This window comes from Aplysia californica, unplaced genomic scaffold (genome assembly GCF_000002075.1).
Source record: "Aplysia californica isolate F4 #8 unplaced genomic scaffold, AplCal3.0 scaffold00109, whole genome shotgun sequence".
NCBI classification, from domain to species: domain Eukaryota; kingdom Metazoa; phylum Mollusca; class Gastropoda; order Aplysiida; family Aplysiidae; genus Aplysia; species Aplysia californica.
This window is the reverse complement of record NW_004797379.1, coordinates 356038-373891: the sequence shown is the minus strand read 5'-3', so window position 1 is coordinate 373891 and position 17854 is coordinate 356038. Positions and strand designations below refer to the sequence as shown.

Here is a 17854-nt window from a genome sequence, read left to right as displayed (position 1 = left end):
CCCCACCCCCGGCATGGCAACACCCAGTGTTTTATTTGTACGCGAGAATAAATGATAAAAATATTCTCCCTACTCGGGAATCGAACTTATGCCTCCTGTGTGCGACAGCGAAGCGCCTAACTGTTAAATCACAGACGACGGTATTGTGTCGGTGGTAGAGCTGGATTCTGCTCGATTAATCGACGAAGGCTTGCGAGCAAGCGGACGGCTTGCGCCAGGGGCTTGTGCTGTACCCCGGTAGTTGAGCAGGATTCTGCTCGATTAATCGAAGGCTTGCGAGCAGAATCCAGCTCAACTATCGGAGTACAGCTCTAGTCGGTGGGGAGTCAAATATAGACAGTCGATCACAGTATTCACAGTGTCGATGGATTAGCTTTTTGTTGTTTTTTTTCTCGTGCGAATTTTACCGCACTTGTAACACAATTTAGGTTATAAAAAATATATGAGTACCGAATATTAGAGGTATTACTAGAGATAAACAAATAAAAAGAAGGAGAGATAAGGACGGTAGACGTTTGATAGACAAGAAGGATCAGAATACACCACAGCACCAGCCAACCACTCCCGGTTCAGCTTCAGTTACTAGATAGCTTGACAAAACCAATCCAATAAAATTGAACGAATAAAACCTGCTAATAGAAACAGAACAAAAACCAGGACAGCATTTTAATTTCGCCAATACAAAGGAAACATCTTTAATGGTAACAGAAAAACATTCTTTTGAAAGGTATCAAAATACATACATTGAAAAACATTTCTGTTGCATTTTGGCGCTTCAACATTCTCCACATATAGCGTATACAAAATGGCGTGAAAGTGAAAGTATGGTCATATAAAAAAGCAGTAAACCCTACTTGTAATCTCGAAAGCAAAGGTGAAAAGATCAAATAAGCTCAACAATTTAAATATCTAGGATATAATGATCACATCCAGTCCAAAATGGTAAAATGAAAAATTGCAATGGTTAAGGATCGTTCCAATAAAATGAGCCCAATCCAGAAAAATAGAAACATCTTGATGACTATCAAAATGAAAGTTCTGAAATGCTATGTATGGTCAGCCCTTCTATACGGCTGAGAATGCTGGACAATCAATAAAAACACTGAAAATAAAAAAGAAACAACAGAAATATGGTTTCTTACTACAAATGTACTTAGGGGACTGTTGATAATTTCTTGGAAGGAAAAGAAATCACATGAGGTAGTACTTGAAGAAGGCCACTTGGGCGGCTCGCTGATAAAAATAATCAGTATTATATCAGGAAGATATAAATGCAGTTTTCTGGGACACTTGAATAGACATTAGGGCCTTGAACATCTACCTCTCACTGGTAAAACTGAAGGCAAACGAGGCAGGGGTAGACCCCGAGCAACTTATTTGGGGAGCCTAAATAGATGGGAGACGGGAAAAGATCAGGCTAATGTACAGATCTATGTTTTTTGTTTAAGATCAAACAAGCAAAAAAAAAAGGAAAGGTGAACCATGATCGCCAAAGTCTGTTCCAGATCTGGCATTTGATGATGATGAAAGTATAACCCCTCTCCCCCCTCCCCTATAATATGTGACAACAGAGTGAAAGATGAGAAGTAAGACCTACCAATCACACCCCAGCAAAAAGTTGCTTTACAACGAAGTCCTAAATGTAAACCTTCATCTTCAACTTTTTTTTTTCATCCTTCTTTTGAACATTTTTAGGCTCTCTTTTTTTTTAACTCTTAAACCTCGGGGAAAAGAAGATTCTAGTATTTTAAAAAAGTAGGTGTTTTACACCCCTATTGATACAATTTAGATTATTAAGAAGGTGGGCTTGGACCCAGCCTATCAGAGTCAACCCAGGCCAAAAGTAAAAGTGATACTATGCCCCAGTAGAAAGACCAAGACTTATAAACTTCAAAAAAATTCTCCCCACACATAATCGAACTCAGGTCTTCTGTGTGCGACGGCAAAGCCTCCGACCGCTACATCACAGATACTGATGGATTTCAGTCCAAACATCAAATACAAACCAATCAAGAATAAGGGTCAGACCTAAAAAGCATCTACATGTACATGTATATCAAAAACATACTGTTGCATGGTTTAAAAAACCTCAAGGATAATTGAGTAAACCAGCACCAAATTAGTTCTCTACAAAAATCATACTATTCATACATTCAAAACTGAATAATGGACACCCTCCCCCCCCCCCCCCTCCCAAACAGGAATGGCATTCAATAAGTCTTTACCCTGACTATGACAAAAGCAAGCTAGACAGTTGGAATTTGGCACTCACGATGCTACTTGTCTTCATAGCCAACCTGCAATTTGACAGTTTGGCCCTTTCTATTTGACAGCTTGCCTCATACTCAAAAACTACTTCCCTTCTCTAAAAAAGCTCTCAAGTTCAAATCGCTCGCTGGAATTTTCTCCAAACCACAAACACAGCGTTCTAGGGCAGTTTTATTGCTTTGCAACCATTCCTTCATAGTCAGGGAAAAGACTTATTAAACACCTCTCGAAATTAAACTCCAACAAATCCATGAGATCTGGTTAAAGAAATAATATTCTTGTGCATCAGTTCACTGTATAGATCTAGTATATATATATTTATAATTTCATCATTGGAAATCATACTGGAGTAAACAAAAATCTGACCCTCAAATTTTGTTCAACATCAATGATGAATTGATAAGACATAACATGTACACACAAAATAATAATTTGAGTACAGAGAAGCACATCGACACAACAATGGTCATTTCGAGCAGGTAAGAACTAAGCCTGATAGACAGAAACAACAGAGTGTAAGAAAAGAAGTAGGACCTACCAATGCCCCCCCCCCCCCATCCAACTAACCACACACATGAAGTAGAATAAAAAATCGGACAATAGTTGCGCGCTCATATGACCTTAGCAGTTGCGAGCGCCGTAAAACCCTATACTACATACATACAAGACAACAGTTTCTAGTTAGGAAATCACGGAAAAAAAGAGTACCCTGTGAGATAATGTTACCCTCCATATTCTTGTTTCTTAAGTTTGTTTGAGTAAAAAGAAGCACAAATAATAATGGTCATTCAATGTAGGGTAAAAGTTAGACAGACAGACAGACAGACAGACAGACAGATAGACCCATAAATACACAAACAGATACAGAAAGAAATAAACATTGGAGTAGAGAATAAAAACTTACCACTGGCACCCTCAAGACAATCTCTTTACTCGATGAAGAAGCAGATCTAATCTTTGAGCAACAACGTTCTCTCAACATAATGATTCTCTAGTGCAGTTGAACCTGCCACTTTATAAGACAACAATCTGTGAAAATGGCCACAGTTGGGCCCAAAGTCGATCCTGCTACAGCTAAGACTATACATGTACTGCCATCAGCTTACAAAATATCTTTAATCATTTTTGGCGCAAAATATTTTTTATCTGCCAAATCGATAGCCTGATCCGTCACCTTCTTGTATGAAAAATTCAAAGTCAAAGTGAAACTGAGACCAGTTTTTTTATAAATTAGAATTCCAATTTTGGAAGAATGCCTTTTCTTCAATGGTTACACTATGCTGACAAAATGCCCTTTTTCACGAAACTACTGAGAATAAAAAGACGTTTTGTCAGCCGACAGCAGTATATCAGAGTACCATGCTGGATTGGTTGCAAGCGTTTTATGCCCCCATCCATACAAATCAGATCAATTAGGAAGTGGACTGCTTCTACCCTACCTTTCAGGGCCAACCAGCCTGTGTTGAAAGGGATACCACATGTAATTGTAGGCAAAGAGACAGATTATACTCAATAAAAGAAAACCTCCCCACATGGAAATCGAACCCATGTCTTCGTGAACAGCAGCAAAAAAATCTAACAACTACATCACAGAAAGAAAAACCCCCCCAATAAAAAACAATTATTTCTAGAAAATGTGGAAAGATTTGAGGTCCCCAGGTGGTTTTGAGCCCAAACCTCTATGCATAAACCAAATTCTTGATCAGTTGTGCAGCAACTACTGATATGAGCAAATGTGAAAGAAAAAAATGTTCATAATACATGTTGGTACAGCAAAAAAATCTATGGCACAACAGTTGCACAAATTAGGAATAATTCAGTAATAGTCTTAGCCAGTGTACAAAAAATCGCATCCCTCCTCCAAAAAAAAAACACAAAAAAACCCAAACCCTACCACAAAATGGCATGCAAGGCAATATAATCTATGAAATAAAATAACCAAGTGTAAAACGCAAAGAATGAACAATACAATAAAACCTTCAAATATAAGCAAAAGCCTACAATTAAATCTTCAGATACAGTAATAAGATCTTCAAAGAGGGACGTCCACAAAGTAAGTTGGGTGAACCGGGGTAATTCCATCCACGGGGTAATTCCATCCACTTTGGGCAATTTTAAGGGACAAAACTCTGCAAGTCATTTGAGGAAAGTTTAACCACTCATGATTTTTAGTTACATCCCCTAGACTTCCTTTTCCTGTTTCATCTCCTTTATTTATACAGTATATCTCACCCCGGGTGAGAATAACCTATGTCTCGCTGTTCTCACACCCTCCCTTGTTTTACCGGAAATGACCCAAGAGGGATCAGGGCTAAGGTTACCGGGGCTGAGGCTCCACAGGGTCAGTGTTGGTGTCCGAATAGACAAAGATCTAGCCACAGTCAGGGTTGTCAGATTTGGGCCAAATCCCAGAAATCTGGCTCTTTTGGATCGCGTCTGGCCCGGAGAATTTCATTTGGCTCTCTGGCTCTTTTTTGGCTCCAAACTCCAAATGTTCAAAAAGAAAGGGACAGAAGAGGCAAGAAGAATAAAAGAGAAAAAAAACGAAAGTGAAGGAAAGAGCTTGGAATGCTTAAAATGAAATTATTAAACTAGTTAACACGATTTAACGCCCTCGCCCATATTGGTCAGAATAATTCACAACCCCTCTACGGAACCGTCGTGCAAGAGCATTAAGTCTCATGCTTGTGTCTCGTTACGTTTGTACACGCTCTCTGTTCCTTGAACCATTTAGTGTGTGCAGGCAGAGAGTGAGGGGCCCGCCATCGTTAAGTAGTATGTAAACAACAAATTATAGTCCGACCGGCGGCTGGTCCCACGTCCCGCTCAGTAGCGTCGGTTGTGAGCGGTTTGTTTGTTTTTTTACTGGAGAGACGAAACACGTTTTACATTAAGTGTCTAGGTACTCCCCAATTGGGGTCTACGTAGTCATGGTGTCTAGGTGGACCCCAAAATTGTTGGATTGTGATTGGCTCGCTGAGCGAGCGGTAGTTTACATAGGTTACAATGCAAGGCTGCTAGGCCTACTTATTGATCATCTCGGGTAGTATATACTAATACTAGGCTTTACAAGCCCTTCATTTTTGTGGGGCATGTCATGTAGATCTAGATCTAGGTCTTCCTTTTTCTCAAAGTCTTACACTTGTCACATATGACTGGAGACACGTTCCTAAGCAAGTACCCACTGATGTATGTGACAACATTTTCAAACCGCACCAGGTACAATCTACTTTCAGTGACTTGATGAGGTTAGTCATTGGTGGCTGCTCCTCTTTTTGGACTTAATATTCGAAGAGCACAGGTTGTACAATATTTGAGTATAGGCTACTTCCTGGAAGCAAAACTGAAAGGAAGTGATCAATGTCATCTTGACAGTTCATACCAGCACTGATCAGAGGACTTTATTTTCCATCATTAGGCGAAAAGCATGTGCAAAAATCTTGAGGGTCGGGGCAGGATTTTCTCTGTGACTGCTTTTTCCTCTGATACATATGAAAAGGTTTTCAACACAGTCCTGATTTAGCTTGTTGCTGAATAGTACTAAACATCACCCTCTGAATAGTACTAAACATCACCCTTTCAGTTTCCTTTATCAGAATCAAAAGGGCTTGAATCATTTATATTTGAATGTGGGATGAAGTTGGTTTGAGTTTGATACAATGCTTGTAAATTGCAGATGACTTGTTTGTATTTGTAGTAAAGCATTTGAAGAAACTGTCAAACCTGCCAAGAAAAGGAATGTGGCCATAATATGTGCTCAGGCAGAACCACATTTAGATCTACTTGACAGAGAAATGCCATCCCAGCAGCAACTTAATTGTGGCTCAGAACATGAGCTACAAAAGCTGCAAAAACAGTATCTTTTAAGTCATAGAATCATACTTTTTGTGAAGAATGATGTGATAATTTAATCAACATAATAATATTAAGAGTGGCATATAACTATAACATCAACAACAGACACACAGGCTTCACATTCACTTGTACAGTATAGACAACAAAGTTATAAATTACAGATCTAGTGACCACTAAGAAAAGAAATTGTTAAGTTTTTCTTCCTCTCAATTTTATGCTTTTCTCTAAATTAATATTAGGCCTACTTTATTGAAGGGGTCTCATACTCATAGTCATAGAGTCTAGTATTATTGTTCTTTTTATTGTTGTTCGTTCTTTGATGTACTAATAATAATTATAACCTAAGGCATTCCAGAATCCATGGATTTAACAGCTTATCCCAGTTAGCCTTTCCAGTAATATGCATTCTACATGTGTATCGCTTTGTTTTATTTTGATTTCCCAATTAAATTCAATTTTTATTAAAATGTAGGCCTCAGCAGCAGTATAAGTACATGTATAGGCGCCTGTGTTAACAAACACAATGTGATGAGGTTTCATTTCTATTATTCTTTATATATATACAAATACTTTTGACAAAATAGCTTATTCTTGGCTAGATAAATAACCAAGATCGATTTTTTTTTTAAAATGTGGATGAGACCGGGATGCCACTGGATCCCAAGAGATTGTGGGTCATTTGTGAAAAAAAAACATTTCTCATCTGTTTGGGGTTATCGGTGGGTCGGGTAGAGATTCAATAACTGTAAATGGATGTGCATCTGCCGAAGGCACAATGTTGCCACCAAATGTTATTTATGCTGCCAAGAATTTACGACCTACCTGGATGGAAGATGGACCCAGGACACAACACGTGAAAAGGGATGGGTGGACACAATATGTTTCCTTGACTGGTTTGAGAAAATTGTCATCCCTTTTCGGCCAAATGAAAGACCAGTGATGCTAATATTTGATGGGCACAAGTCCCACATAAGTGTGCTACTCATTCAGGCAGCAGTTATTTTACTCAAGCTTCCCCGCAAAAACACACGGTCACTTCAGCCTCTGGATGTGGGGGGGTCTATGGTCCCCTTATGACAGCATGGGAGAACATCCTAATATCCCTTGCCAGGCAAAACCTTGGTACAGACCTAACTAAGAATCTTTTCCCATCGCTCCTCAAAACTCTGGACATCTGGCTGCCTATCTGAAACAAACATCAAGGCTGGCTTCTCCAGATGTGGGATTTTCCCTTTCAATCCCGACGCTGTGCCTCACTCCCTGTACGAGTCAGTAGAAATGTTCGACAAAGTCAAACCTACTGACACCACTACACCATCCTCTTACTCTTTGCCATCAACCTCATCAACACCTGCACTGTCGAGGCCAGTGACCCCAGTGGAACCAGCAACCAGACCCAGCATAAAGGACTTTTTAATGAAAAAAATGTCCCTTATTTTACAAGCCAAGAGAGAAAAAAAACAACAACCAGAAAACTGTTAAACGCCAGTATGGCGAAAGTTTGACCAGTTTTGGGTATATTCAAAGAATGACAAGGCAGGAGGAAGAGAGAAAGAAAAGTAAAATGGGAAAAGGAAAAAGAAAACGTAGGCCTACTGTTCTCACCAGAACAAAGGCAAAGAAAACAACAGTTGTGGACTCCGAGTCTGAAATTGATGACGATAGTCGAGACAAGGACTGGCTGCCTCAAAGATGCCAGAAAGACAGAGGTAATGATGACAGTGATAGTAGTGACACACACGCAGGAAACCACAGAAATGTTTTCGAAAGTTTTGTCATTCATTGAAGTATGTTGGACATGTTTGATCAGAATTTTGCAGGTGGGTGGAATTTCCCAGATTAAAGCGTTTACTATTTTTGGGGGGTTGAACAGGATTTGTCAGAATTGTCAAATGTTATGTTTATGTTGAATGTTATGTTAAGTAAGAGCATAATTTGTTGCAAATTCTGGTCAGATATCACAATTAGGTAGTGCATGAGAGTGATTTAAGCAAAGTAGTGGGTGGAATTGCCCCGGTTCACCCAACCGTTTTCCCATCTCTCTGAATTGGGTTAGGATATTCCCAACTTTGCACCACAGTGAGTTGATGTGTTCAATACTGAACCGGAAAGAGCCCTCAGCTTCCATCTTGCCATTGTAAACAAGAATCTACTGCGCTTGTAAAACATCTCACCCAGTGTTTTCTCCGCCATTTTACACAGCCACATTTTGTATGAAACATCCTACACCCTTTTGAAGCTTCAACATGCCTTCTAAGATTGAAAATTATGCTGACAGTGAAAGTCGGTCTGTTGTTCGTTTTCTGACTGCAAAGATCACGAAGCCTAGAGACATTCATACGCAGATTTCTGAAATTTATGGTGTAAATGCAATGGGCGAAAGCATGGTGCGGAAACGGGTTCGAATGTTCAAAGAGGGACGAGAAAATGTGAATGATGAACCCAGGAGGGGGCGTCCATCTTTGGTCAGTGATGATTTGATAAACAAAGTTGACATTAAGGAAAAGGAAGACACGCGTTTTACCCTTTCCTCACTCTCTTCAAACTTTCCCGAGATTTCAAGGTCGCTTCTGCATGAAATCGTCACTGACCATTTGGGTTATCGAAAGGTGTGCTCACGCCGGGTACCGAAGCAGCTGACACAAGTGCATAAGGATCAACAGGCTGCCAGCGCATTGACATTCCTGACATGTTACAATGACGAAAGAGATGACTTTCTTACTCATATTGTGACAGGGGATGAGACCTGGTTGCCCCACTCCACGCCCGAGTCAAAGCAGCAGTCGATGCAGTGGAAGCATACGGATTCGCCCCAGCCAAAAACAGAAAAGTTCAAGTAGACCGCGTCAGGAAAAACAGCCATATGATGTGTACAGTGTTTTGGGACAGGCAAGGAGTTCTTTCCGTAGAATTTTGGGGAAATGGGATGACAATTAACTCTGATGTGTACTGCAACACACTTAAAAAACTGCGTAGAGCGATTCAAAACAAAAGAGGTGGAATGCTTAGCGACGGCATTGTTCTGCTTCACGACAATGCAACTCCTCACACGTCTGCACAGACCCAAAACCTGATTGCCTCCTTCGGATGGGCACAGTTGAAGCACTCATCGTACAGCCCAGACCTGGCTCCGAGTGACTTTCATCTATCCCTGCATTTGAAAAAGTTTTTAGCCGGACAGGACTTCGACTCAGACGCTGATCTCACAGGAAAGACTCGACATTGGCTGACATCGCAGGTGGCAGCTTTCTGCGATGAGGGCATTCAGAAGCTCGTCCCACGCTACGACAAATGTCTGAACAGTTCGGATGACTACGTGGAGAAGTAGTCATTTATATGAGGTATTCAAAAATAAATCGTTTTGATTGAGACAATTTTTTCTTTTATAATTATTTTAAAACGGTACTTACTTTCTGGATGTCCCTTGTAATATGTGAGTGTGACTGGGAAAAAGTCCCCATGTCGCACAGGCTTATTTAGAGAAAATTAGGAAAATAGTGAAAAAACTTATTTTTTCTGTATTTGATACTCGTAAGGACCTCAACTCATCAACCATTTTTCTCCATCCTCACAAAATATTTCACGCTAATTCTTCTTCTAAGTATGTTTTTAAAAACTTAAAAAAATACATAGCCATTTCGCAGCATTGATTTTTCTACATTATTCCAAACGTGACTATATCTGTAAAACGATTTGAGATATCTGAAAAATTATTAAAAAACCAGGAGGCACGAGGAAGGCTGTTCTATATAGAAATGCAATTAACTACAAAAGTAAAAAATTGCACATGTGGACCCTTTTCTCAAGCACGCACAAATATAATAAACGCTCTACAGTAGCAATTTAAAGAAAACTTTTAAAAATGTTGTAACAGAACCTTCAAATGAATAATGTAATGAAAACTTCAAATAAGTAGTGCAGTAAAATGTTCAAACAAAACTGCAAAAAAGATCTTCAAAAAAGTAAAAAGTAAGAATTAATCTCCAAATTAATACTGAAACAAAACCTTTAAATTAATAAGATAATAAAACCTCTTTATACATAATTCAAGAAAATATCCTTATATTTACACACAATAAGGTTGTAATTATCTACATATAATAATATTAATGAATCACCAAACAAAAAAGGTAAAAAGTTCTTTAGAAAAATATTAAACCTTTCAAACAAATAATGCAATAAAACCTTTCCATCAACAATGCGATAAAACCTTTCAAAGACTAATGGCACCTGCCAACCATACATCCCAATATTACAGAGCTGAAATTCATTAGCAGAAAGAGAGTAGAAAGATTCTTGGTTTTGGTTCAGATTTACACCTCTTTTAAACCCAATTAGGTCATTGAAGGGGTCAAATCAATATTCAAGCAATTTCACAGCTGGTATTGAAACAACTGTTCAACATTTAGGAAAGACGGGATATCAGAATATCACTGATTACTACTAGGTCCACATTTGTGAATATAATTCATTTAAACACAGTTTAACATGATATACTTCAGGCAGTATGCAAAAGTTCGAAACGTTGACATGATGATGGGTCGGCCGCAGATCGACCATCTCCTAGGATGCCTGATGCCTGTTTTTGGAGAGGCTAAAAACTGTTACTTTAAACTATCACAGATCACTTCAACTACTGTTTCATTAAACTATCATAGATAATTCAAAAACTGCTTCATTAATCATTAAAATATCAAAGACCACTTCAAAAATGTGTTCCATTAAACTATCAAAGATCTCTTCATTTATTGTTTCATTAAACTATCACAGATAATTTAAAAACTGCTTCATTAATCATTAAAATATCAAAGAGCACTTCAAAAACTGTTTCATTATGGCGGGACCACTTAAAAAACTGAAGAAAATCTAGTGATCCTGCAGACTTTTTAAAGCAGACTCTCTACTGTTTGTATAATACATGGGCCAACTTCAACATATTCTAAAACCTGACATTCGACTATGGTGTTTGCAGGGCCAAATACAGCATCTGAAAAAATTGTGCAGAAATTCAGAGAACAGAAAATTTATGTATGAAATGCTGACATAAAATTTGAGCGGTCTGCGATATTTACAGTGATAGTTTGATGAAACAGTTTTTGAAGTGGTCTGCGATCGTTTAATCAAATACTGGTGTTGGCAGTCCAGTGATGAGGCTATCGGACTCATAACCGTGAGGATGCGGAATCAGAGGTTTGAGCCTCAGGCTCGACTTTGTGTCCTTGAGGAAGGTACTTTACTAGTATTGTATGAATTCTCCTCACTTCACCCAAGTGTGAACGGGTACCCAGCCATAGGCAGCGAAACATCATGTCAGTTTGTTAGCGTTTCAGAGCCTGTAAAATGGCAGCTTGCACTGTATGCTTCCCTGGAAGTTGAGATTGTTTCAGAATGCTATCAGGTCTGCTGGGGTAATAATATGGATTGTAAAGCGCATAGAGCTTGCTGTTGAGAGGGAATTTGCGCTATACAAATATTATCTATTATTATCGTTACTGTCTGTGACAGCTTAATAAAATAGTTTTTCGATGGTGTGCGATAGTTGAACAGTGTTCAGTCTCTCCTGTGAAACAGACATCCCAGAAGATGGCCCATCTATGGCCCATACCATCAATATATTTTCAAGCTTCTTCAGTGCCCCTCCCCCCCACACACACACACAACACAAGGACCACCATCCACCATTTCAAGATAATAATTATATTGTCGGCCAGCAGTTCAGATGTACTTAGCCCAAAATAGAGAACTTTTCATTCATTTAAGTTTCTGAATCTGCAGTATAAGTTGGCTGTGCTCAAGAAAAAGTTTGTTGAAATTAAAATTCTAGACATTTTTTACAAAGACAAAACAAGAAAGGATAAATCAGGGAAGTACAACTGTTCAAAGAAAGGACATTTTTTCTCCCTCCTGAAAAATGTTGCTCTCTGGGCTCAGAACAATTTCCCAGTCTGCCAACGATAGTGATTTTCATTCCTTACATTGTTGTCTCATTCCCTACCACAATGCTAAGGTAGAATTACAAAGTTCTGTCTGCTGCGTACCTAGTTTTGAGAAATTTGACGTCAAAAGTTTTGAGTTTCACAAGAAGTCAAGCTTTTTCAAATGTATTCTAAAAATATCTTGACAACGACTTTGAATAATTTTACAATTTTGATAGAGCAGATAGAACATTTGATTTCTGACCTCATGGTCTAAGTAACTCAAAACGGTCAAATACATCACAGAGAACTTTGTCATTCTATGGTAGCGACAAGTCTCATCCCGCAGCTCCCACCATCCACACTTTACCATCGTGAGATGCATTTCCTGGATGGACAAACAAATTCTAATCACTCCCTCCTGAGAGTCTACAGACTCACACCAACTCAAGAAACATATTTTTAAATGTAGGTGTTTTTCCGAATCAATTGACACAATTTAAATCCCTTTGCAGGCAGCCTTCTAACCCTGCCTGTCAGGGCCAACCAGGGCTGATAGTAATACAACATTCCAGCAAAAAGACTGAGACACTCAATAAAAAACCTGCCTACTTGTAGATGGAAATCTTGAGCCCTCTGTGAGACAGCAAAGAACCTAAATGTTACACTACGGAAAAGAGTTCACAGACTCAAGACTTGACAACGTCTTTAAATCCTACTCACAGACACCAAACCTTACAACATCAGATAACATAACAAAAACCAAAAATACATCAAATTATTCAAATGGAACTGGTTTTCAGTGTAGTGTAAGTTATAAGGCTCTCAAATTCCTGACTGCACAAGCTGGCGCAATCCCAGGAAATCTTTTCTCTCATTGAAAAAAATAGACGGCAAAAGAGGCAGGGGTAGACCATGAAAATAAGAACTAACTTGAAGAGCTACCAGGGAACTAATAAAGGGGCTTTTAGAGAGCATCTGGATAGAGAAATGAGATGACGAAACACGACCATGATGTCTGTTTCAGATCTGGTAACTGACAATGAGTGTCATATTGTCAAAATGCAATATGTTACTGATTATGGTGCCTTGCTGCACACATTTGTTTACAAGCTTCCAACTTAAAAGAAGTACAACAATAAAGGTTCATGTATCACCAATCATCAATGCATTAGCCAAGTGGATTGCAAGAGGAGCTGCGACTTAGGAATTTGAACCAGGGCACGCCACATTGTAGTCCAGCATGATACCAACCCTACTGATGGTGCTGTCCATTTCCTGTCTGTGACAGCTAGCTCAGAATGATTACTCAATTTAGCAATCTATCTCGTTAAACCAACATATCACTAAAATACATTTTATTTCTCCATCTAGATATTGCTTTACAATCTTTTTCTCCATATTCTTCTTTTTCTTCTTCTGCCCCATCCTCAACTCCTTTTTCTACTTCTAGTTTTTCCTTCTTTTTCAAGTTTCAAAACTGAAACAGATATCAGCGATCATGGTCCATCCCTCCTTAATAATCATAATAATAATAACCGCATTTATATAGCACATATCCTCGTTCTGAAGCATACTCTGTACGCTATACAACTATTTCTCTGCTCAGATGCTCTCAAAAACCCTTGGTCTTTTCCCATCACAGATCGATTCAAATTCTCTCTGTGAGTTATTCCTTTTCTCCCTTTGCCTCATCTGCCCACTATGTCTAAATTTCTAATTAATTAATTTCCAATTATTATAACTATTTCTAATTAAAAGCTTCAAACTTAAATGAAATAAAGCAATATAGAAAAATCGAACTCGAGTCCAACATAATTGTCACCACTTCAAAAGGCACCATTTGTGTCATCCTTTGACCCTCAACCACTTTCTCCAACAGGAACCAGTAACTGCTATTTTTAGAACGATTTACTTTACGTAGCAGGCTGCGAGGACAGCAAATTCGAGTGAAACTCCGACAGTTTCTGAATCAGCGGCTCCTCAATCTCTCTCCCTGACTGGATGTCTGCTTCGCTGAGTCGAATCTCCTCCTCTGAGTTCAAGGTCACTATGAAGATTTCCCTTTTCCTCGTTTCTAGAATGTTGGCGATGACCATCTGCAGAGGTCAAAGGTATACAAAACACCAATCATCAAGACATCTGCAAAGGTCAAATGTCAAGGTTAAAGATTACGTATCACGAATTATCAAAGCATTTGCAAAGATCAAATGTAAAGGTTTATATGTATAATTACAATCCGTCATCAAGGCAACTGCATAGTTCAAATGGCAAAAGTAAAAGAAGAAGAAGAATAAACAGCATTTATAGCTCATATACCCACTTAATGGTAAGCTCAATGCACTATTGAACCTATTGTTACCACAAAATACTCAGAAAGTCTCAGCATCCCTTAAAGCATATAGTGTAAGTGGTCGATTCACAAACACAAGTACACCAGCACATACATACATGTACACATACACATATATACACAAATACACACACACATATAACATGCACACACATACACACATTTGACCATACATATAAAAGCACATGCACACGTAAACACACACACACACACACACACACACAGACACACACACACAGACATACATACAAACATAGACATGCACAAAAACATACCCCTTTCCACCTCTAAAAACAGAATTCTGTTTTATTTTTTTTATTTGGGGGGGGGGGGGGTATATTTTTCGCAAAGAAGAGAATCGCACTGAAACAATTACGGACAATTAGAAGGGAAAAGGAAAGATCGACAAACAATAACAAAAGAGGGAAAGAAAAGTATGACTTCCCAATGACACCCTCCAACCACCAACAAAGATATAAACAACAGCGGAAAAGAAAAGAAGCAGGACCTTACTGGCACCCTCCAACCAGGCATACAGACAAAAATTAACGAGGAAAAGAAAAGAAGTAGGATATACTGGTGTGGTGGCATTATCAAGTCAGACAGTCACAACACACACACACATACACAGAGAGAGAGAGAGAGAGAGAGAGAGAGAGAGAGAGAGAGAGAGAGAGAGAGAGGGGGAGAGAGGGGGAGAGAGAGAGAGAGAGAGAGAGAGGGGGGAGGGAGAGAGAAAGAGGGGGGGAAAGAGGGAGAGAGAGAGAGAGAGAGAGAATGAGAGAGAGAGAATGAAAGATAGAGAGAGGGGGGGAGGGGGAGAGGGGAGAGAGAGAGAGAGAGAGGGGGGGGAGACAGAGAGAGAGAGAGAGATCTAGTAGTGGGAGCCAGTGACACCTTCCAACTATCCACAAAGACAGAAACAATAGAAGGAGAGAAAAAAAAAAAAGACCAAACCGTGACAGCCTCCAATCACCTACACAGACAAAAACCAAAGAGGAAGAGAACAAAAAAAAATGATCAACCCACTCAAGCAAAGAAAACAGGGAAAGAAAGAAATAGGAGCTTCCAATAGCACACTCCTTCCTCCTCAAACAGACAGAAATAAACAGACAGTAAGGACACATTAAGTAGGATCTCCAGTGACACCTTCTAACCATCCCACCATTCAATAATCCTGGCTTACCTGGTGCTGGTACCTCCGCAGAGCCCCCCTCGCCTTCTCCATCAGCAGGGATGGGTTTGTCTCCAGCTGCGGAAGACATGATTGATTGATTGATTGATTTACTGGTTGATTGATTAGCTGACCGACCGACTGATTGGCGGACCGACCAACCAATTGATCGACTGATTGATTCATAGATTGATTGATTGATTGATTAATTGATTGAGTAGGTGTTTTAGAGAACTATTGACACAGTTTTGGTCACGTAAAAGCTGATAAATTATTGCAAGCCTAACTTGTTGTGGACAAGTAACGAGATTTGCTCGGGGCGCGGGTTCTCGTGCAGGAGAACACGGAGATCTCATGCTGAGAGGGGATCCCACGTAGGATAGTTCACGCAAAGTGTATATAATCAGCCAATCACGGCCTTCAGTAGGACAATCGGACGAGAGAGAGAGAGAGAGAGTAGGGGACAGAGCCTTGGTCGACTCACTGCAGGAAACATACAATGTACTACATTTATTGAAATAGTATAGATGGTCATGACCCTACTTGGTCCCCACTTCTGCACCTAGCTCACGTATGGCTCCATGGATACTGCTAGTGTACGGCAGTGGCCACACCCCGGGCACCGGTTTTGGCTGACCGGCTAAACTACATGAGTGAGCCTTCGGACGGGGAATGTCTACCCCTAGTGCACAAAGACTGGCTCCGGTGGACTGCAAGAAGGAAATCCCTAGGGTTTAACGGGTGGAAAGGCGGACCCAGCAAAGCGCTGTTGAGCGCAGCATAGGGCATAGTGAGGCACAAAATACACTGCTGACCATCCACTGCATCCTGACCTTTCCCCAGTCATCTCGACTATGTCCTGCCACTGGCTACAGATGGGCCGGGACGAGAGGGTGAGGCTGACGACCAGCGCAACTCTCCCTCACTACTCACGGTAATCCAAGTCAAGCGCAAGTCATGACTTCAAACCACAAGTCCAATAGCAGACTGCCCATGCCCACGATGAGGGCAAACTTTCCGAACCCGGAGAGGCCTAATCTGCCATCTCTGGACCCACAGTCACCGTCAACAGATCAACTTGTAAAGTCATGGTCATCTTCTTAAACAAAGGACGAACAACAAAACAGTTGTTCTAAAGACTGCGCTGCGCATTTTAACAATCGTATAGCTGTGCTCATACTACCTTATGCAGTTGCAAGCGATGTACCATACCAAAACAAACAAAAATACACCACTGGAACTTTTGATTAATCCTGTGGCATGTTTCTGGGTTGATTCTTTAGACATCCTGTTCAACATTGATTTTCAACTGTTTGATTATTAGTGGGTTGTCTCTGTGGACTCTGCCAAAAAAAAAACTAAAGAAAATAATTGAGACTCTTCAAGTCAATGGAATATGGTGAATATGCATTTCTAAGCTTTTGGCTTTAAATAATTTGATTCTCAAACCTTTCTTGCAAACATGCAAAGGCCAGTTTTACAAGTAAAGTGTGGCCCCATCCTACTGGAACCAAGCCTTTCTCCAAAACTTTCTCATCACATTGAGATATATATCCAACTAATGCAGCTGACAGTCACAGTTTTCACAGATCCTGTCGTGACACCAAGAACCAGCAAAAGTAAATGTTTGTGTCTTACCCAATTTTGATTGAAATTTAAAAACTTTATAGTTTTTTTAACACATGGAATGATTTGCTTCATATTGATTTGTTCAAAATTTTATTGAAAGTTATTGCCCGTTAGATGGGGTCCTCTTTTTTATTTTTAGACACTCTGTGCCTTTGATTGTAATTATGTAGTTGAAATTGTTCAAGACGGCTATCCATTGTCTAGGAGAAAAGTGGTTGTCTTAAACAGACAGGTGGGCAAATTGGACAGTGTCATTGTTATATATATAAAAAAAGCACGCAGCAACAGCAACAACATCAACAAAAACAACAACACCACCAACAACAACAACCAACCTTAAAAGACACGATGAAGGCTTGGGGCACCCACTCCTTGACCAAGGGTTTGAGCATCTTTGGGGTCATCTCTAGGGTCAGCTGGAGGGCTCCTTCTGATGACTGGATCTTGTGTTCTGGCTATGGGCAGGGTATGGGGGGGGGGAGGTGGTGGTAAGAGGAGGGAGTTGGAGGAGGGGAAGAGGTTAGAGGAAGGGGGAGGAAGTTAGAAGTGAGGGAGGGGGAGGGTGTTAGAGGAGGGAGAAAGGGGAGAAAGAGGGAGAGGAGGTGGAGAAGGGAATGGGTAGGGGAGAGTGGGAAAGAGAGAGGGGGTAAGAGGTTAAGG

General features: G+C 40.0%; 2 protein-coding genes across 2 annotated transcripts in view; one reads left to right on the top strand and one right to left on the bottom strand.

Moving 5' to 3' along the window:
- The first annotated feature begins 8369 nt into the window (after window positions 1-8369).
- On the top strand, window positions 8370-8963 carry LOC101862718 (protein GVQW3-like). The gene has a single exon (XM_005095636.1). It carries the CDS (start codon window positions 8370-8372, stop codon window positions 8961-8963), a length of 594 nt encoding a protein of 197 aa, XP_005095693.1.
- Window positions 8964-13446: 4483 nt separating this feature from the next.
- Window positions 13447-17854, bottom strand: part of LOC101862258 (phosphopantothenate--cysteine ligase) — a gene marked incomplete in the record, with an annotated part of 20273 nt that continues 15865 nt past the window's right edge. Inside the window, 3 exon segments of the mRNA XM_013080987.2 lie at window positions 13447-14137; window positions 15578-15643; window positions 17530-17649. Coding sequence (XP_012936441.2) covers window positions 13955-14137; window positions 15578-15643; window positions 17530-17649 — 369 coding nt within the window.